The sequence below is a fragment of the Vitis riparia genome, chromosome 17 (genome assembly GCF_004353265.1).
Source record: "Vitis riparia cultivar Riparia Gloire de Montpellier isolate 1030 chromosome 17, EGFV_Vit.rip_1.0, whole genome shotgun sequence".
Classification (NCBI taxonomy): domain Eukaryota; kingdom Viridiplantae; phylum Streptophyta; class Magnoliopsida; order Vitales; family Vitaceae; genus Vitis; species Vitis riparia.
The window spans coordinates 12,604,308-12,625,310 of NC_048447.1; the positions used below are offsets into that span (position 1 = coordinate 12,604,308).

The following is a 21,003-nucleotide window of genomic DNA, read 5'->3' on the forward strand; positions in this document are numbered from 1 at the left end:
TTTTAAAACTGTTTTATAATTTTTATGGAAAAAAGCCTGTTTGGAAAATTAAAATGATTTTAACTCCTTTTTAATATTTTTTTAAGTATGTTTTAAAAATAGTTTTTTTGGGTTTAATACACTTTATTCCCTCAACTTATCGCATGTTTTGCATATTGTCCCTTTAGGCTTAAAATCAAATACATTGAACCTCATGTTTCTTAAATTGCAGCATTCTGCCATCCCTAGAGGACAAAGACGGAGCTATGAGAGTTATTTGAGGGTTTCTTAGGGTCAGAATTTTCCAAATTTACCCTTCATTAATCAATCACATGGTGTGGTGATATTTCTATCCACAAAAAACTAACACTGTAGCGATCAAAACAAAGTACTGCAATTTAAGAAGCATGAGGTGCAATGTATTTGGTCTTAAATCTAAATGGGCAATGTGCAAAACACTTGATAGGTTGAGGTTGAGGGTGCAGAGTGTATTAAACCTTAATTTTTATATCTAGTGTTTTATATTTAATCATTTTACATATTTGTATAATTATTTCTTAAAACAATCTTAAAAAAATAATAATAATATAAAACAATTAAAAGATATTATCTGAAATTTTTTTGTTGTAAAACGTGTTTTTTTTTTTAAACAAAAAAATGTTCTAAAAAATAGTTCCTAAACATGCCTTTAATTATCACCACAATATATGTACATATATAAGTTTTGTATTTTTTTTATTAAGAAAAGTGAAAATTATTTTTGGAAAATAAAATTTAAAATTTATTTGGTTTTAAGTTTTATGAGTGAAAAAAATATAATTAAATTTTTATATAATACATGTATCATTCTCGATATATATTATTAAAAAAAATATTCGCCTAAATTAATTTTAGTAAGCACCCCTTTAAATTTTATTTTGTTTATAAAATTATTTTTTGGAAAATTTTAGGTAAGTGTTCTTAAAGTTACACTATTAAAAAAAAATTTTATTCTAAAAAAACAAATTTTACATATGAAATGTATTTATAAGGATGCTAATAATTTTTATAAATATTTTAGGCAAAATGATTTTAGGGAGGTGTCTTTCACGTTTTTTTTCTAATTTGGTTTTATTTGATAACTATTTTTTAAAATAATTTCAAAAAAAAAAAAGTTTTAAAAACAATTTTTTAAAATCATTTTCTCTTATGTTTTGTAAAATAAAAGTTTGTTAGAAAATTTAAAATATTTTTAACTTATTTTTAATACTTTTAAATATGTTTTAAAAATAATTTGTATATTAAAGTTCTATTTTTAATTATTATACATATTTATATAATTATTTTTAAAACAACTTTAAAAAAAATAAGTGAATACAATTGAAACAACTAAAAAGTATTTTTTGAAAATACATTTGTTTTCTATTGATAATAGAAAATAGAAAATAGTTTTTCTTTTTAGAAAATAGTTTTTTTTGTTAGAAAATAATTTTGAAAACAGTTGTCTAAAGAAAATATATTTTAAAATATTTTTTTTATTCAAATCCCTCTATAGGTTCAGTATAAAAAGATTATTTATCGAAATTTTTTTAATACAATTTGCAGTAGTATTTTACTATTTTACTTTATTCTATATATAGAAACACGCTGCTGCCTGCTTCATATCATCTTTCTCCGGTTTAAGAATAACATGTAGCTGGACGAAGAAAGCCATCCAACGTAGAGATGTTGAAGTCCTTCCCACCAAAATCTAGGCGCATCTACGCCAAGCATTCTTCATTCATCTCGAGACCACTCTCTTCTTCTCCATCGTCTTCATCTTCAGATTCATCTCCTTCTAGTCTCCCTAACTCTATACTCACCTGCAGAACGGCTAATCAAGCACTCGAGCTCTTCCACTCAGTTTCCCGCCGAGCTGACTTAACCAAGAATCCGCAGCTCTATTCAGCAATAATCCATGTCTTAACTGGAGCCAAATTGTACGCGAAGGCTAGGTGCTTGATGAGAGACCTCATCCAATGCCTCCAAAAGTCTCGGAGATCCCGTATTTGTTGTTCGGTTTTTAATGTTCTTAGTCGGTTGGAAAGCTCTAAATTCACTCCCAATGTGTTTGGGGTGTTGATTATTGCCTTCTCGGAAATGGGTCTTGTGGAAGAAGCCTTGTGGGTGTATTACAAGATGGATGTATTGCCAGCAATGCAGGCTTGTAACATGGTCTTAGATGGGTTGGTTAAGAAGGGTAGTTTTGATACGATGTGGAAAGTTTATGGTGATATGGTAGCGGGCGGAGCGTCGCCTAATGTGGTCACCTATGGGACATTGATTGATGGGTGTTGTAGACAAGGTGACTTCTTGAAAGCATTCAAGTTGTTTGATGAAATGATTCAGAAGAAAATTTTCCCAACGGTTGTGATATACACAATTCTCATACGTGGGCTGTGCGGTGAGAGTAGAATTTCAGAAGCAGAAAGTATGTTTAGGACAATGAGGAATTCGGGTATGCTCCCAAATTTGTATACATACAATACAATGATGGATGGATACTGTAAGATAGCCCATGTGAAGAAAGCCCTTGAATTGTACCAGGAAATGCTAGGTGATGGTCTGCTGCCAAACGTTGTGACTTTTGGTATTTTAATTGATGGACTTTGCAAAACAGATGAAATGGTGTCTGCTAGAAAGTTTTTGATTGATATGGCTAGTTTTGGTGTTGTGCCAAATATATTTGTGTATAATTGTTTGATAGACGGCTACTGTAAGGCAGGGAACCTCTCTGAAGCACTGAGTTTGCATTCAGAGATTGAAAAGCACAAAATTTTGCCTGATGTCTTCACTTACAGTATACTAATAAAGGGCCTTTGTGGTGTCGATAGAATGGAAGAAGCAGATGGGTTGTTGCAAGAAATGAAGAAAAAGGGATTCCTTCCGAATGCTGTGACCTACAATACACTCATTGATGGGTACTGCAAAGAAGGCAACATGGAGAAGGCAATAGAGGTGTGTTCTCAAATGACAGAAAAGGGTATAGAGCCTAACATCATTACCTTCTCTACCTTGATTGATGGTTATTGCAAGGCAGGGAAAATGGAGGCTGCCATGGGATTGTACACTGAAATGGTAATCAAAGGTCTTCTACCTGATGTAGTTGCTTATACAGCTTTAATTGATGGGCATTTCAAAGATGGCAACACAAAAGAAGCTTTCCGGCTTCATAAGGAGATGCAGGAGGCGGGCCTTCATCCTAATGTTTTCACACTTAGTTGCTTAATTGATGGATTATGCAAGGATGGAAGGATTAGTGATGCAATCAAACTTTTCTTAGCGAAAACTGGAACTGATACCACTGGTAGTAAAACTAATGAGTTGGATAGAAGCTTGTGTTCCCCAAACCATGTGATGTATACAGCCCTGATTCAGGGTTTGTGCACGGATGGGAGGATTTTTAAAGCAAGTAAGTTTTTCTCAGATATGAGATGCTCTGGTTTAAGACCAGATGTGTTCACTTGCATTGTCATTATTCAGGGGCATTTCCGAGCCATGCATTTGCGTGATGTGATGATGTTGCAGGCTGATATCCTAAAAATGGGTATCATACCAAACAGTAGTGTATACCGGGTCTTGGCTAAGGGTTATGAAGAGAGTGGATACCTCAAATCAGCTCTCAGGTGTTCTGAGGATTTATCAGGGATAGGCATTGGGTGTTCAAATTTGAATGACCTGTAACAGGATCTTTTTCTCGGTCATACAAAACATCACATCTTGATGAATGAGGGCAATAAATTATGTTGTGGGTAGTGGTTTCCTCATGAGAAGAGTGATATCCTTAAAAGAAGTGTTAGAGAGGAAATAAAGCAACTCCCATTTCTCCTCTTTGAAGCCAGAGAAATGACCATGTCATATTGAAATTGCATGATCGATGCCCTCCTGAGTATAGAAACAATAGAATTGTGTTGACAATGCCCATGCTACTATTATGAATAAACCTTGGACTCAAAGTGCACTGAGGAAGTACTTTCTTGTTCTGGTGAGGTGCTAATGTTTAGTGGATCAAACATATTTTGAAGAGCTCCTAATGTTAAGGGAATCATCTCATTTAATGTAGCTTCTGTGGAGAAGGTGTACAGCCTCTTGATTGAGTCAACTCAGAAACTTGGGGGTCCTACACTATCGGTTTTAGATTTCAACTTTGTGTTGTTACTGAGAAGAAGGTAGTGCAGTACAAGAATCCCACTGACTCAAATACATTCAGAATTCATAGTGTTCAAAATAAAGAAAACTGCAAGCATTTTTTCATTTAACCAAAAGTTCTAGTTTTCTCTTCTATGCTGTAAATCTGATTATTGGATCCTTGCAGTTTTGCATAGATCCAGTCTATGAAATAGCAATAAAAAGCCTACTGAAACCAGTTTATCAATCCATGAATATCGTGCATTGCAATCAAAGATTTGTTGAGTCAACTCAGTCCCTCTAGGTTTTCTGCTGAGTCCGGCCTGAGAGTTTTTGAACTGCCACTCCCTTCTGTTATTAGTGGGCACTATGTGGTGCTATGCAGCCCGTCTGCCAGGTAGTTGTGTACATGAGCATGAAGTGAAACTTTAGATAAGGTATTTAGTTGTCAATAATCCTTGTTTTCTAAAGAACTTTCATTTCCCAGAGTAAACACTTTATATGTGAGTTTTGTAATACGGTTTTGATTATTTTTGGATCAAGCAATTGTGTTCTACAGGAGTGCCACAGCAGTTACCTAACAGCATTTGGTATACATAGCTCTGTGCTCTTGTGGTATTTTCACACAATCCTGAAGCCATCTTCTCCTCATGAGATTCTTAAGAAGGTTCCCTTCATTGGGCAGAAGGGTGACCAAGTTATTTGCAACTAACAATCAGCCCAAAGCCCATCTCCATACTCACCTCAAACCACCAAAATCAAACCAAACTCTGAAAAGGTACCTTCAATCCAATAACACTAGCAAGGTTCTCCTTTTCTTCCGCATCTTATTGAGAAAACACCCTTCTTCAATTGACAGCTTCTCCCTCATGTTTGCCCTTAAAGCTTGCACCCTAAAGTCTTCCTTGGTTGAAGGAAAACAAATGCATGCGCTTGTCATAAGCTTTGGCTTTGAACCCATCATTTTCCTCCAAACATCTCTCATAAACATGTATTCAGCAACGGGAAATGTTGCTGATGCACATAATATGTTTGACGAAATACCTTCCAAAAATCTCATCTCTTGGACTTCCGTGATTTCTGCTTATGTTGACAATCAGAGGCCCAATAAAGCTCTTCAGCTCTTCAGGCAGATGCAGATGGATGATGTGCAACCTGATATAGTCACAGTAACTGTAGCTCTCTCCGCCTGTGCTGACCTTGGGGCGTTAGACATGGGAGAATGGATTCATGCTTACATCCGCCATAGAGGACTCGATACAGATTTATGCCTAAACAATTCTCTCATAAACATGTATTCAAAATGTGGGGAGATCGGTACTGCCAGGAGATTGTTTGATGGTACGCAGAAGAAGGATGTCACAACCTGGACATCCATGATTGTGGGGCATGCCCTGCATGGACAAGCAGAAGAGGCGCTTCAACTTTTTACAGAAATGAAAGAAACGAACAAAAGGGCAAGGAAGAACAAGAGGAATGGTGAACACGAGAGCTCTTTAGTCCTCCCTAATGATGTTACTTTCATGGGAGTTTTAATGGCCTGCAGCCATGCAGGTCTTGTGGAAGAAGGGAAGCAGCATTTCAGAAGCATGAAAGAGGATTATAGCTTGAGGCCAAGAATTTCCCACTTTGGCTGCATGGTGGATCTTTTATGCCGTGCTGGTCTCCTAACAGAAGCTTATGAGTTTATATTGAAGATGCCCGTGCGGCCAAACGCAGTGGTGTGGCGTACATTGCTAAGTGCATGCAGCCTCCAATGCGACAGCAACGGCAACGGCAACATTAAGATTTGCTCAGAAGCCCGTCGGCAGCTGCTCGAGCTGGAGCCTAGCCATGTTGGTGACAATGTCATCATGTCAAATTTATATGCTGCCAAAGGCATGTGGGATAAGAAGATGTTAGTCAGAAACCAAATAAAGCAGAGGAGAGATCCAGGTTGCAGTTCAATTGAAGTGGGAATTGACATTAAAGAGTTTGTTGCTGCAGATGATCAACATCCATGTATGCCTCAGATATATGAGATTCTTGACCACCTGACTAGAACCATGAGAGCTTCTGACTCTGCTCTGGGGACAGACACCCCCATGGAGTGATATATAGTATACAGAGTACTGATCATCTACGGCTCAACTTATTTGCCCAAAAAATTATATCTCTGTAATTAAGAAATGTTTTGAAGTAGAACATGGCCTCATAGAGTTTGTCCTCCCTACAGTGAGGTATTTTTCATCAGACCACCTTTTAGGGAATAATATCTGAAGGAGAAATAGCCAACTCAATACGTGGGCATGGCTAAAATTACCTTGGATGGATAAAAAAATCTAGCAAACTTGGAATAATAACATTTATTCATACAGGATTCATAGAGAGAAAAAGGGTGGCCTCTTGGAGTTTAAAATTTTTATTTGTATTTTTTATTATTATTAAAAATGGGGTAGGAAAATGAATGGTGGTGTGGAATAAAATTCACCTTTTGTATTTGGGATATGCACATGAAAAGCAAAATATAAGATTGACGGCATTCGAAATTGGAATGATCAAAAAGCAAACTAGGGTTTCCCCTCGTGTAGATGCCCGTGGTCCGTTCCTCCGAGGCTTGTGGTTGGAGCCCGGCCTAGCGGGTTCGATCGTGTTTGGCGGGTATGGAACATGGGGGTTTTGAAGAAGGAGGTGAGATTAGGGTTTATCATTATATTCCCAGATTGATCGCTGGCGCCCTTTCCGGCGCTCTCACCGGTGTTTTTGCTCTCGGTAATGTTACTTCCATTGATTCAATCTTGTTTTCTCTTTTGTTAATTATGGTCGTTGGAGTCGAGCGATTTTGTTCTTGGGTTTTGGGGGATGTCTTCAGGTAAATCCAGAGGAGAAAATATAATTGGAAAAATGGTGGATATTGGTAGCAAATTATGGAAATTTTTGGATTGAATTTTGAGAAATAATGACATCCTTTTCATGGTTGAGTTTTTATGTTTTATTTTTTTTGGAGGATGATATGATCAGAGGGCGTAGGTTAGTTAAAGAATGGAAGCTCTTAAGGTTTGTCCTTTGAAATGAAATTTCATGTCAGGGAAGACTTAATCTGGACAATGGTTAAAATCTGAAATAAGAGTCATTTAATATCAATTTTTGAAGTTACCTATCAAAACAAAAAAAAAAAAATCAACTTTTGAATTCATAAGAAATAAATTACGAGAGATGTAAAAAGAAAAGGTTATCTTTTGCAATTGCATATCTCCTTTTCATTCAAATTTTGTACATGCTTGATGAATGTAATGTAGTTAACTTGGCCGGATGCAATCTGATGTCATTGCAGTTTAGTGGTTTTGACGGGTATGGTATTAGTGGTGGACCCTTGCAACAATGGATCATTTTATGAAATTGTGGGTGCTCTTGTTATCTAACTACCAAGAAATGGGTCATATACAGGAGTGTTCGGAAAATAAAGTTTTTATGGGTCTTACATGGCATTACTATGACAGGGTTGTTTCATATATCCCTGATTCTGTAATTTAATTGCAGCCGGTGCTTTCACGGGGGCTATCACTGGTGCTATAGCAGGTAGAGCTTCTGACAGTGGCGTCCTCCGTGGAGCTGGACTTGGTGCCATTGCTGGGGCTGTTTTGTCTGTTGAGGTTTTGGAGGCTTCCCGTGCTTACTGGTGTTCAGACCGATCCAACTCACAGAACTCCTTATCTATTGTTAGTTCACCAATTTTATTACTCTTTGTTTTGGTGTTTTGCTTGGTAGATTTTGTGCTTTCTGCATGTTCATGATTTCTGGCCAGCTAAAACTGAACCAATCCACCTTTGCATGGTTTTTGGTAATCTGGTATTTTAACGTGGGTATTCAGAAAATAGTTGCAGTCCAAACATCTAAACCATGCGAAATGAACTGTGAAGTAACAAGATCTTGTTAAACTTGGCCGGTCTAATTTTTGGGCTTCTGAACTGTCCATTTAGTCAATACCTGTTTTTTATGCCTGCACTCACTCATGAGATCTCAGTAGAATTTCCTTATCTTTTTCGTGATAGTGCTCATAACGTAGTTCTTTAGTCATAGACTAATTGTCCAGTCATTTGGTCCAGACAGATTTCATAGAGGAGCTTCTCCGTGGGAGAATTGTAGAGGAATCGTTCACACCAGCAGTGTTAACTACTTACCGATGGCAGGTTTTGGCCCTCTCTTTTTCTGTATCTCTATTAGACAAAAATAATGTGCAGCTGAATATATGTTGATTTGTGTGATAGAAAGTTAGACTCACCTTTTGTTTATGTTTATGGTGGCTATCTTGCTTGTCATGCAAATATTCCATATCTTACTATCCTTCTAAAGAAATCTCCTGTGGGACATTTGTTTAGAACCCAAGATTTTAATTTTGTTTTTGCCTGTTTATTCCCAAAAGCCTTGATAAACATGTGACCACAAGTGAAGCTGCAGAGATAGAAGAGTAATTAAAAGAATATGACTTCCATGTGGAAAAAGGGGGAAAGGGCTGTATCTTACCCATTGTAAATTTTTCACATAAGAGGTGGACAAATAAGTGGAGAGCTAATGTGCGATAAGGTGCACTTAGAAGGCACCTGCTGGTGGCCCCTGGTGATGTTATGATTTGGGTGTCACATTCTTTGATTTGCAAATGTCACATCCAACCCCAGCACTCGCACCTTAAAATTAAGTGTGGAAGCCAGATTGGAACTTGTTGCAAATGTTGGAAATGTAAAACTAAATAAAAAGAAAAAGATGGAGGGGTTACTAGTTGCAATAATAGTTTAGGTCAACAGTGGTGACCTACAAATAACAAAGATAAGGTTCAATAAGTTAGACTTAAGTAAAGGAAAAAAGACCTAAACTTTCCAAGTTCACCTCCATTTTTTATAGGCAAGAGAAATGCATATAAGGTGAAAAGGGCGCAAGCTTGTGCCCTTTTCATCTCTTCATTATTTTTCGTTTGTATGAGCAATAACAATAATAGAAGAAGGTGCTTATAAGGTGCCGAACAGGAAAGGGCACAAGCTTGCGCCCTTTTCATCTCTTCATCATTTTTTGTTGGATGAGCAATAATCACCTTTTTGTATGCTCAACCTTTCAGGAATTTGAAAGAGCAATTGAAATACAAATTTCAATATGTACTCATTTTTTGTATGCTCAACCTTTCAGGAATTTGGAAGAACAATTGAAATACAAATTTCAATCTGTGCTCATTTCTTTGGTTTATCCCCCTGAATCTCAAACATCTTTCCTCTTGTTCAGGGGTTCTATGCTTTTGTTAGAAAAACACAATATTAAGAATCTCAGTATCTAAGTGCTTTTTAATTTTTGAAGTACTTATGGGAATAAATTTTTTAATAGATTTTTTAGTTTACCATATAAAAACAGAGATTGAGGAAATTGTTTTATATAATGGGTGCTACTAGTGGTCTGCTGCCTTAGAAACTCGTCAGTATTTCTTTTTAAAAAATGCTAATTTGTTGATAACAATATAGTGCTTGAAATAAAAACAGACGAAACTGCTTTTAATTAATTTTTGGATGTCACTTGCTTTGAAAAAGATGGTTGTCCATGGCATATTCATCTTGTATTAGGACATACTTGATACTCAATAGCGTCATGATCGATCCAATGTTTGCTCATCTATGAACATCCGTTCCATGCTTATTCAAAATTTCGATGGCTGATAAGAAAAATGTTTGTCCACTCCAATGTTTGCTTATCTATGAACATCCATTCCACGCTTCTCCAAAATTTTGATTGCTGATAAGAAAAATGTTTGTCCACTTATCCATCATGCATATCAATATATGTTCTATGGATCATTGGTTTGCACTTTGCACTCTGCTCCAAGTGTTGTTTTTGACAAATGCTCATTAATAGCAGGGGTAGATGCAGGTATGGTGCCAGCCCTAGAGTGTGGGATAGGGAGATAGGCTTCCTATATGATCATGAAAGGTCCTTGTGAGACAACAATAGCAAAATTTTAAATCCCAACTGCTAATAGTTATATTATTTGAATGGTAACCATAAAAATACTGAATTGAACCCCTCAAATTGGATATCTCACAAAAGTCTTAGTGAGGAAATAATGCATTCATCACCCCCTTCTTCCTACACAAAAATGCAACACCATGCATAGCAAAAATTACTTTAAAAAAAATTCAAAAATTCAAAAGTGCATGTTGCTTCTTTTATTCAAGTTCCTGATTTGTCTCTGCTTGTAAGTGTAGTAGTTGAAAAGCTCCATAAAAATATTGAAACCTATAGTAATGGTTTGAAGGTTTAATAAATTTGCATTGGATGGGCAGGTTAGCATTGGTAACTTAAGCTATGATGAGATGTATGATGTCTATGGTGAAGTTGCATCCAGAGGTTTGTCAGGGGACTCACTGAAGAAACTACCATGCCATGTAATCTTGGATGAAATTAAGGCAGCACAGAGCAACTGCTGCACAATATGTTTGCAGGTCATTATTGTCTTAGGGAAGATATGGACCTTATATTTACCATTTAAGTAGTTCCTTATATCCATCCATTTTGCTAAGTAGCTCTAATGTGTAATTGACAGGATATTGAAGTTGGGGAAATTGCAAGAAGCTTGCCTTGGTGCCATCACACATTTCACTTGGCATGTGTGGACAAGTGGCTTATAAGACATGGCACGTGCCCTGTGTGCAGGCGCAATGTTTGAGTGTGCTTAGGCTTTATTTTTCTTGTACAGAAAGGATCATTGAGATCAAAGTCATTAATCCATGTATATGTAATTTATATGTATTTATTTTGCTATATGATGTCCCCAGATCGCTGGAGGTCCCGTCAAATCTGTGCATTGAAGAAATAATCAGGTCTGTTTTCCCCCACTTTGCAAGACAGTTTTTGTGAGGCAATTGAGTAGCAGAAGCTTGTATCCTTTATGTATCATATACATAATAATCTAAAAATATGGTTTGATGTATTTTATTTAGGACAATGCCCCTGATGACTGTACAGAATATTTACTTGATTTCCTGGTAGCTCATGAGTTGCTATAGCTCAAGAAAATATTCCTTTAGGGTGATGGTGTGGATGGTTGGTGGTTGAAGATGGGTCAGGGGGAGCTATTGCGCTTTCCCTGGCAAGAAATGTCTATAATTAACAGCAGATTAGCTCTGTAGGCATAAAACCCAGTGCTCAAGGAAATGTAGTTTATAAATTCAACATATTTGGATTCCATTCCTTTTCCAAGATTTGCCCCAGAAACTCCTATATGAAGGTAAAGCACACCTATTAAGACCTCTGGAACCATAGGATTGAAGTGGTCTCATTTTTGTTTTGGTTTTTCGGAATACAATAACTGCATCAGACTCTGCCAACTTTCTCTATACAAGATGAGCTAGATTGAATGTCAAGCCTCTGTCACTCAGGTCTCTTGGGAAGCACTGTAATGTAATGCCATCAGGCCAAAAGGTGAACATCTTCTTGGAAGCTGATGTATTGGTGTTCCACCATTGTGTGTTTTTTATGCTGAGTGAATGTACAAGGCAACAAATTGCCTCTTGGAAACCTGTCAAACCAATTAATTTTTCTTTTCATTTTCAGTTTCCAGCTTTTAGCGGAGGCATTCCGAGTAGAGAATTCAATAAGTTAAGTGGTCATTACTCTCCCCAGGCTTGTCTAAGCGGTCCCCCTGCTCCAATTTTTTGGCGCCACTTGTGATAAAGAGAAAGTTCAAACCTTCTACTTTGAAAGGGTTTTCCAATGTATTTGACACATGAATTAGCAAGCAATTTGAATGGACATTCATGGAAATGTATTTGACACATGAATTTTTTAGCAAGCAATTTGAATTGTAGGAGAAACATTTTATTTTTTTTGTTCTTTCACGCTTTTAACACATACATATAAAACGCTTCATTAAAATGGACATCCATGGAACTAATGATTTGTTACAAGGAAGGGCGCCGATATAAGTTTGAATTATTAAAGTCCTATGCAGGTTATGGCTCACAAGTTCTCCTTAGCTGCACTCTTGCAGGGAACTTGTCTTTTGTCTTATTGTTCCATCTCCAAGACCAGATAAATCAACCAGAAAGTACCAGGACATCTGACAATACATGAAGATATCAATATGCTGCTCTCTACTTGGGCATGTTACCTGTCAAAACAGAGAATCATGCTCAATTCACATGGAAAAACTTATCAGAACATCAACAGAAACATCAAGTCACAAGTATTTCATGCATGGTGAAAGATATTTGTAGAAATTCATATGTATGTCTATCAGTTGGATGGAGTAGAACCTTGATGAAAATAATTAATGTAATTATGGTGAAATGGGCCATTTTGGCATTCATGATGCTTGTATGACTGCAAATATGTCATTGAAGTTGCCAGAGTCCTTACTTTTCATATGCAGTTCACTATAAAGTACTAAAAATACAAGAAAATTGATGATCAAAGTTTCAATGCACCTTGTTCTTAAAATCTGAATGTTATCAGGATCATGCCATATTGCAACTTGGGATAAGATGATAAAAATAATAAAATTGTCTCATGGTAAGGAAGATTTTCACATCACATCTAGCATTACATCACATAATACTAATATATGTGAGAAAATAGCATATGTGGGAATGCAGAATGCAGGAACCACATACCAACTTGGATCAAATCATTTGGAGTTGAGACTCATACTGCAACTGCAACAGGCCTCTTGCTGGTTTTAATTCCTTTTATAGCTGCAAGGCAGTTCAACGAAAAAAAATGTCAAAAAACATTCATTTGTGTATAAAAAATGAAACATCTCTTTCAGATTCATAGAGGTTCACTGAATCCATGCCTTCAGCATAGTCTTTAGCTCCAAAAACAGCAGAACCCGCAACTAAAGCATTGGCTCCAGCCTCAATAACCTGCCAATATTGAGAAAAATGAGATAATTTTTTTGCTCAACATATATAGGAAAACGCATGCAGCACATAAACAGATATCATAAAGGCATCAGATGCATGCACTTTTTTGCATTATTATTGAGTTCTGATGACTTAAATGGTGTGTTTTTTCTATTTTCCCTTTTCTTTTAAATGTTGCAAACGAAAAATGATAAAACTGAAGATGCTATATGCTTTAATGAGAAAGAAAAGGGAAGGTCAGCATTCAACTCTCTTTCGGTAGGAATAGTGTTCCATGAAAAATTAACATCAAAGAAGATTCATTTTGCCTTAAAAAATTTGTGGAAATATGTATTGAGGTCAAATCCAAACCCCAAAGGAGAACCAAGTCCAATTCCAACTATTTTTGGATGGGCACAAGAACATGGCCCTATAGCATCATTCTATATATGCCAGATCTTCACTAGAGAAAGATCATATGGTTCTGATTCAGCTACCTTGTATGCATTTGCTGGGCCAACCCCTCCATCCACTTCAATCCATGGATTCACTCCCTGCAGAAAGGTTTAGAACACAAAGAGTCACTTTCTTTTGAGTTCATGAGAAAAGGAAATATAGCTGGGAAATTATACCTTCTCTGCACATATTCTTCTCAAGTCTGAGATTTTCTTTACTTGGCTCTCAATAAAGCTCTGCCCACCAAACCCAGGATTTACAGACATAATCAATACCAGATCAACCGCTGTTCACATGCAAAGAAGATCATCTTGTCAGTTTTAATCCGTCTGGCTAAGTGATTCCAAACTAGTTACAACATGACAATGCTTAATGTGGATGAATCTCAGCTATGGATTACACCTAGAGGGGTAAATAGGTGTTTTTACAAGTTTGAGATGATTCCCAAAGAATGGCTATCACTCCCCTGATTCTTTCTTGTTTTTCTGTTTCAAGATTTTAAATGAACAATCAAAACCACATACAAAAATGGATGCACCAACACTATCCAAATTAAACAATGCAATTCATATGCATATGAACCAACACTCCCCAATCAAGATTTATATAAACTTTCAACAACACCCATCACGTACCCAAATATCCATCAATTCTATGGCCAAAACAGAAATTATTTCAAAACTTTCCGTAGCACAACTGATCAAATTCTGCTCATATCCTCAACCAATTAACTAATTATAAGAATGTAAAAATCACAAGCAAATAAAGGCTAATAAAAATAATCAAATGAAAAAACAAAATGAGAGAGGTGATGACACCAGAATTTACCATGGAAACTCTCTTCAGATAAAAAACCACAGGCCTACAAGCGATTCCACTATAAAGAAAAACAACTGAGTACAAAGATTTACTTAGCTCAAGTCCACCAATCCTCTCTCAAACTACTTGACTAGCACTTTCTAACTTCATTTACATATTTTCTTCTTCAAGAATGCACTTGGAGTCAATAAGAAGCTTGATCTCAGCCAATTCTTAAAGCCCAATCAAGAAGAAAATAAGTTTTACCCCAATCCAAAACTATAATGAGCGTACGGATGAAGGAACCAAATGAAACAACCCATATTTTGCAAAAATGCCCAATGAAAAACAATTTTATAGCTCAAAACAGGGTGGGCTTTCTTGGGAAACAAACACTTTCCATTTGGAAAGAAAGAGGAGCACAATGGGAGTGGTATGACAGCTGTTGTGTTTCCCTTGAACCCTAAAATAAAAATTTGGGTTTAAATAGCAAAGGTTGAGATCAATCCAATGGTTGATATTCAACCAAAAAGTTTTAAAAGAAATTTTTATGTAGATCAATCAACTTTTGATCTGGATAGATAAATACATGTATCACACTATCCATTCTCAATTCTAAAGATGGATTGATAATAATTAAGGTTGGATTGATCACAAAGTAGAGCACAAAAAGACCTATCTAAAAAAAAAATGCTACCCATTCACTCTCTATGATCTTCTATTGCAAAAATTGATCAAGCCAACCATAATTTGAAAGCCAGGGTTGATTCATTTTCATCCATCCACAACCTTAAACCACTTACCTTCGCCTCTATGTGTTTTTAAACAATCTTGATCTCAAATAGGCAAGTGATCCAAAGAGGGATTTTGAAAGACCTGAATTGGGAGGAATATATAGGAATTTCAACCTGTAATTACCGATCTATCTAAAGCACTTGCACTTAACATGGAAGCATCTTTGTTAGCAGAATATTTTAATTGAAAATCAGAGCAATATGGCACAAGCCAATTTTATCTTTAGTATCTCCAAAAAAAATGAGTGTTGTCTCACCTTTGTTACTAGCCCAATATGTGTCCCTTTGTAATAGATTACCATGTAGTAAGAATTAATTTTTTGAAGTACTAGAATATTATTCACTCATTTGTTCTTCAATTGACTTTCAAATACCTGTTCTCCTTGACTTAACTAGCAAGCAGCTTGCATGATATTCATTGCTGTTACCCCAAGGTACCCATGATAGGAGTTTTTTTCTTTACTACATCCACTATTAGACATGAAGTCAGATGCATAGCAACACATGAACCCTGATATGGATTGTAGTACCAAAGGAAAATAACCTCAACATACAATTCCCTCTCAGATGTTAATTTTAAAGAACTTTAGGTTTAAGTAATCCCCTCAAAAACAAACAAAGATCTCACCATCAAGGACATATTCTATTGTACTTAGTGGTGTAGCAGGGTTTAGAACAACTCCAGCTTTAGCTCCCAGGCTCTTAATCTGAGTCATAAGAAAAGGTACAGAGTAGTCAAAGAAGATATCAACTAGTTCATACTGTTGAAACAGAGAGTAATTTTCTGACATGAAAACAAGCAGATCAAAGATGAAACACAGCCACATAAGAAACAGCATTTAGAGGAAAAATAAACCAACAAAAACCGTTACCAACTGAAATCCTATTTTCAAATTGAATACCCTCTTATTGTAAACAATTCCACACAAGCTTTTATGCTCTAAAATACACCTTCCAAGCATCCTGATAACATTTTTTAACATAAAGTGCAGCAAGAGAAGTGTCAATTTGCAGGTATAGATTGAAACAGATTGCAGCCAAGATACATAATCTATGTAGCTAATCCAAAATAGCTAGGATATAGCAAAATCAATGGAGAAATGATCGTGCAGTGAAGGACAAGTTCAACTTGTGGGGGTTAATGGCTTCATTATATTCAAACAGTTAAAGTGAACCTCCAATCATGCTGACACAATGGTCAATGGCCCATGAGTTATGGGTGGCTACCTATGTATTCTTTACTGGTAGTTTTTCTACAGCATACTCTCTTTACATGGATGTTTAATAGATCAAATCAGATGATAAACCCCAAGAAAAGGAGAAGAAAGAAGTAATACAGAAGCCAGGACCCAAGCAGTAATTTAGGCATGACTATCCCCATTACTTTATTCATATAACCATAATCAAAATTGAACAGGGTTATGTTTGTACCTTCATTAGGAAGGTACCCCATTTACAAAAAATATGATAATGACCTCAAACTTATCACTACCCTTTTACAGTGAAAAGGAATACATAGAAACGAGAATGCAGGCAATGAAACCATATCTAACATCCTAGAAAGACCTTGAAATCAAACCAAGATTGAATATCCAAGGCAAGCACTAGCAATATGCCAATAAGGCGGTTACACTTGATCAATAAGAATATTAACTGAAAATTAATCATGCCTCCTGTAGTTTCTGAGACAGATAGAAAAAGGAAAAGCAAATTTAGAATCTTTTGGAAAATGTTCAGATCCAACATGATTATTAGATTCCAAATCATCATATTTCTTCACATTTTTAGCAATCAAACAAGTATTAGATGAAATCATTGTACATGCACTTTGGCTTTCCTTTTTGTCAAGCATATGAATTGGACCTGCAGACCTACTCCACCTCTCAAGAGTACTTCACCATCATGTTAGGATGGCTTTGGGTAACCGAAGTTTGACTTGAATTATTTTATCTGAATAGTAACAAAGTAGTTTTAACATAGGAGCACCAATGAGGACCAACTCCTCTATATACTAAAACTTCTTGCAGGGGCTATGACTCCAGCAAACAGAGTTTATGTTGTCAATTTGAAACTTGCATCGTTATGTTGTGGAATCTTCACACTTTCCATTAATCTTCTTTGAATGTAAGGCAAACTGACATTCAAAATGAAAGATTTTTTCCATTGTTATCCTCCATTCACAATCACTCTCTCTTTAGTTCCACACATGAACTTTGTTTTAATAACAACTTAGTTTAAATAATTTTCTCTTTTTTCACTGGTTTCTAAGGAAAAGGCCTGTGGTTGCATCTTGTATACCAAGTCCCTGATAATCTAAAAGGAAGTGTATGTTTTACAGGGTATCCTGTCTACACCAGGGTAGTATGCCTGACATCAGATTGAACATTAGGTTCAAGCATTTCTAGAAGGCCCATCTGGGACATCTTTTACTGGAGCACCCTTGGGAAGACAATTATTTCACTTATTTAAGAAATGATTTCCAACTGCTTCTATGACAGACTTTGATATTATGGCATATGATCTTACAAAATGAATATCATTTGTGCACCGTGTCTTGGTGAATATAGCATGCTCATTCTTGAATAGAGAAGGGAAGGCTTTTTATGGTTCTACGGAATGTTTTTTTTTTTTTCTTCTTTTCTGAGAACATGGATATTACAAACAAAATCTGACATCTTCTAGCCAAATGAACTGGGATTCCAATAGCGTGTAATCACAAGAATAGGAAAAAAAAATAAAAATTCTTACTTGATTAATTGTGCGATGCAAATGGATGGTGGAAGATTGCTCACAATGGACACTGACTATGTCAGCTCCAGCCTTGATAAAATCTGGAACTCGCTGCTCGGGTTCCACTATCATCTGCAGTGTTTCAATTCACATTAGTGAAAATATTATAATACAAGCCCAATAAACATGAACAAGAAGCAAAAGGAAGAATACCAAATGCACGTCCAATGGAAGATCTGTCACAGGGCGCAAGGCATCAACAATGAGAGGTCCAATTGTTATATTTGGAACAAAGCGACCATCCATTACATCAACATGAATCCAATCACAACCTGCCAACTCCACTGCTTTTACCTAGATAAAATGCAAAATCAAACTCTGAACTTTGCATGAAAAACAAAAACGAGATGCCTTAGAAATCATGAAAAAAAAAAAAAGATTTGATTGAAGAGTTGTAACTAAAATTGTTGGACTTCCCATAGAAGTTAGTAAACATTATGAAAATTACAACAAACTAATGCAGAAGAAGAGAAAAAAAAAATCAAAATTGGGTCAAATGGATATATGATCCCTTCAGCACAAGGGAAGAAAGATATGGAAGTAGCATTTGTGGCAGCATGATCACAAAAATAAAATAGAACCTGTTCTCCCAACTTTGCAAAATTAGCAGACAGAATAGATGGAGAAACAATGATGTCACTTTTTGAGAACTTATCAACCCGAGCTGAGGCCTTCACTGCACTACTAAATTTTCTCCTGGAATTCAGTCAATACAAAATGAAACAAATCAAAAATTGAATGTATGGTCTTCAGAACAGATTCAAATCATGCACAAAAATTATTGCCCGGGATGCTAAGAAAAGTGCTAAATTAAGCATGAATTGACCATTAACATAAAAGAGAGTTTGTCAGGTGCTACTTTTGCTATACTAAATTTGTGCATGAATTAAATATAAACCAACCAGTAAGAATTCGTTTGGCCGTGATTTTAGAAAGCGCTTTTAACCTAAAAATGTTTTTGAAAAAAAAAATTAAATGTTTGAAAAAATTTAGGAAACACTTTTAAAAATCTGAAAAATCACTTATAGTGTTGAAAAATCGCTTGTAGTTTTTCTAGAGAAACACTTAACAGGTGATTCTCCTAAAAACACTTCAAAACACTCCCACTAAAAGTGCGTTTAGGAGTGATTCTAGAAAGCGTTTCTAGCATTTCTAACACTTAAATGATAAAAATTTTCAAGTATTAAAAATATTAAAAACGCTTCCTAGAATTACTACCAAATGGGCTCTAAAACCACTTCGAGTAAAAACACTTACAAACACACTCTCTAGGTCGACATATTAGAAGAGTGAAGATATAGAGCTAAATGCCCCCCAGGCTCAGCATATATTATTCCCACTCAAGCAGGTGTTGGTTCTCCCCTCTGTACCCGGAACCACCAAAAGTATTAACGCATCCACTTTGAAGTTTCTTAGAGAGCCAAAATTGCCAATTTCAAAAATCTTTAGTTTCCCAAACCTTGTCATTCATTCCTCATTTTCACACTAAAAATGAAACTAAAATCTTAACAATCATAAACCAAAAAACCAATCAAAAACAATAAATTTCACAATCATTTGTACCAATAACATACAAGTAATTAAAGAGTTCCTCATTAAAAATTTAGAACAAATGAATTCTAATCCTCTGTTTGGTTGCCTAGGTCTGTTTGGTTGCCTGGGAATGTAAACTAAGAGAGAGAGAGTAGGAAGGTTTTCCAATCAAAATTTTGAATCTTAGATTTTTCACCATTTGGGGCCTGAGAAAACACAAAACCTTAGCTCAATTGTTCCTGACACAATTCCATCGGTTCCATTTAGGAAACCAAAACAACATAAAACCACAAAATTCAAAATTCTCTTTGCTTTTTCCTCATGTTTTTAGTCAACCAAACAAAACCCAAGGTAATTAAACAACCATACCTTGAAAAGGTGAAGGAAGTGGGTTGAAAGAGAGAAGATCTTTGAAGCTTATTAACACCAAATCCATTGATTTGGGACTGAAGAGTAGACGAACCCAATGAAGCAGTCGCCATTCTCTCTCTGCCCCTGTCTCTCTTTCTCTCCCACTCGTTCTGAAGAAGCTTTAACGGTTAGGTGACGAGAGAGTTTGTTGTGTATTCCTCTTCTCCGCTCACCAATCCTTCAGCATAGTTGGTATTGGTAAGATTCAAAAATAAGGAAAAATCCAGGAAATTTTGTGTGTATGACACGTGTCTCATTTGATTATTGGTGGGGCTTTTGCTTATCAGGAATGGTTGGACCTCTCTCCATTTCTGACTTTGGAGAGAGAGAGGCCACAACTGTTTGTTTGGATGCTTCTGCAGTTCTGCCTTTAGACAAAACCCCACTCTGGGAATTTACTCACCTTTCTTTTCATATTTTCTACCCAAAATTTGATATCAAGATTTTGAGGAATCCTTTTCGGATATTCCCAAATATTAATTTGGATTTGAGAAAAGTTTGAATAAGAGTGCAGAAAATAAAATAAATAAACACAAAATCAATTTGACAATTTTTTTAAAAATTTGTTTTCTCAAGTATTTTTATTTGTTATTTAAAAAAAAAAACATTTTAAATTTAAGATCAAATTTTAAAAATCATTGCATTTTTAATATAAATCTTTAAGAATTTATGTATTTTATATAAAAATTAATTATATTTTTTGTTTTTAAATATTACAAATATAGATTTGTCATAATTCTCTACTAGCATATTCTCTTATTACCTTTAATTCTCTAATTTAATTTTCTAATTTTCATACCTTCCTTTTATATATTCACACTTTCCTTTGTTTTATTTGTTGTAAACTTCACTGTCAACCCAAAACCAGAAATCTCATGTTAAATCATATAAAGAAAATATGTCAATTAGATTAGAGAATATAGACAAACCTGAATCTATTGTCGGTCTTGAAGAAGTATGGTTAGGCAATAGAGGAGGAAACCATATTTCTGTTTTCTCTCTAGTGATAGGAGGCAGGAGAGGGAATGTTTTGTATTTTCAGAAAATAAAACTTAAAAGACACCAAAAATCAATTTACTTTTACCTTTTATTAATTTCCTTTATGTCTTAGGGACCATATCCATTGGATTGTTGGGTCACATGTGTCTTAAGCCCATCATGTAAGACACATGAGACTTGGGCTCTACACACAAGGCGACCCATACTTAATAAATATAAATTGAATATGTATAGATAAC

At 35.7% G+C, this 21,003-nt stretch overlaps 4 protein-coding genes across 4 annotated transcripts; 3 read left to right on the forward strand and 1 right to left on the reverse strand.

Moving 5' to 3' along the window:
• Positions 1–1,683: 1,683 nt before the first annotated feature.
• Positions 1,684–3,681, forward strand: LOC117904103 (pentatricopeptide repeat-containing protein At5g61400). The gene has a single exon (XM_034816623.1). It carries the CDS (start codon positions 1,684–1,686, stop codon positions 3,679–3,681), a length of 1,998 nt encoding a protein of 665 aa, XP_034672514.1.
• A 667-nt stretch (positions 3,682–4,348) lies between these two features.
• LOC117904357 (putative pentatricopeptide repeat-containing protein At1g74400) lies at positions 4,349–6,404 on the forward strand. Its single transcript, XM_034816934.1, has one exon. The coding sequence runs from the start codon at positions 4,776–4,778 to the stop codon at positions 6,216–6,218; it is 1,443 nt and encodes a 480-aa protein (XP_034672825.1). The 5' UTR covers positions 4,349–4,775; the 3' UTR covers positions 6,219–6,404.
• Positions 6,405–6,671: 267 nt separating this feature from the next.
• LOC117904360 (NEP1-interacting protein-like 2) lies at positions 6,672–11,105 on the forward strand. The gene is made up of 5 exons (XM_034816936.1): positions 6,672–6,876; positions 7,645–7,823; positions 8,211–8,294; positions 10,425–10,583; positions 10,685–11,105. Exons 1-5 carry the CDS (start codon positions 6,768–6,770, stop codon positions 10,805–10,807), a joined length of 654 nt encoding a protein of 217 aa, XP_034672827.1. The 5' UTR covers positions 6,672–6,767; the 3' UTR covers positions 10,808–11,105.
• An 837-nt stretch (positions 11,106–11,942) lies between these two features.
• LOC117904359 (ribulose-5-phosphate-3-epimerase, chloroplastic) lies at positions 11,943–19,933 on the reverse strand. Its single transcript, XM_034816935.1, has 10 exons — positions 19,724–19,933; positions 18,403–18,517; positions 17,975–18,115; positions 17,780–17,893; positions 15,660–15,738; positions 13,616–13,725; positions 13,481–13,537; positions 12,935–13,004; positions 12,753–12,833; positions 11,943–12,250 (listed from the first exon to the last, which is right to left on the reverse strand). The coding sequence occupies exons 1-9, from the start codon at positions 19,834–19,836 to the stop codon at positions 12,784–12,786; spliced, it is 849 nt and encodes a 282-aa protein (XP_034672826.1). The 5' UTR covers positions 19,837–19,933; the 3' UTR covers positions 11,943–12,250; positions 12,753–12,783.
• Between the last annotated feature and the right edge of the window lie 1,070 nt (positions 19,934–21,003).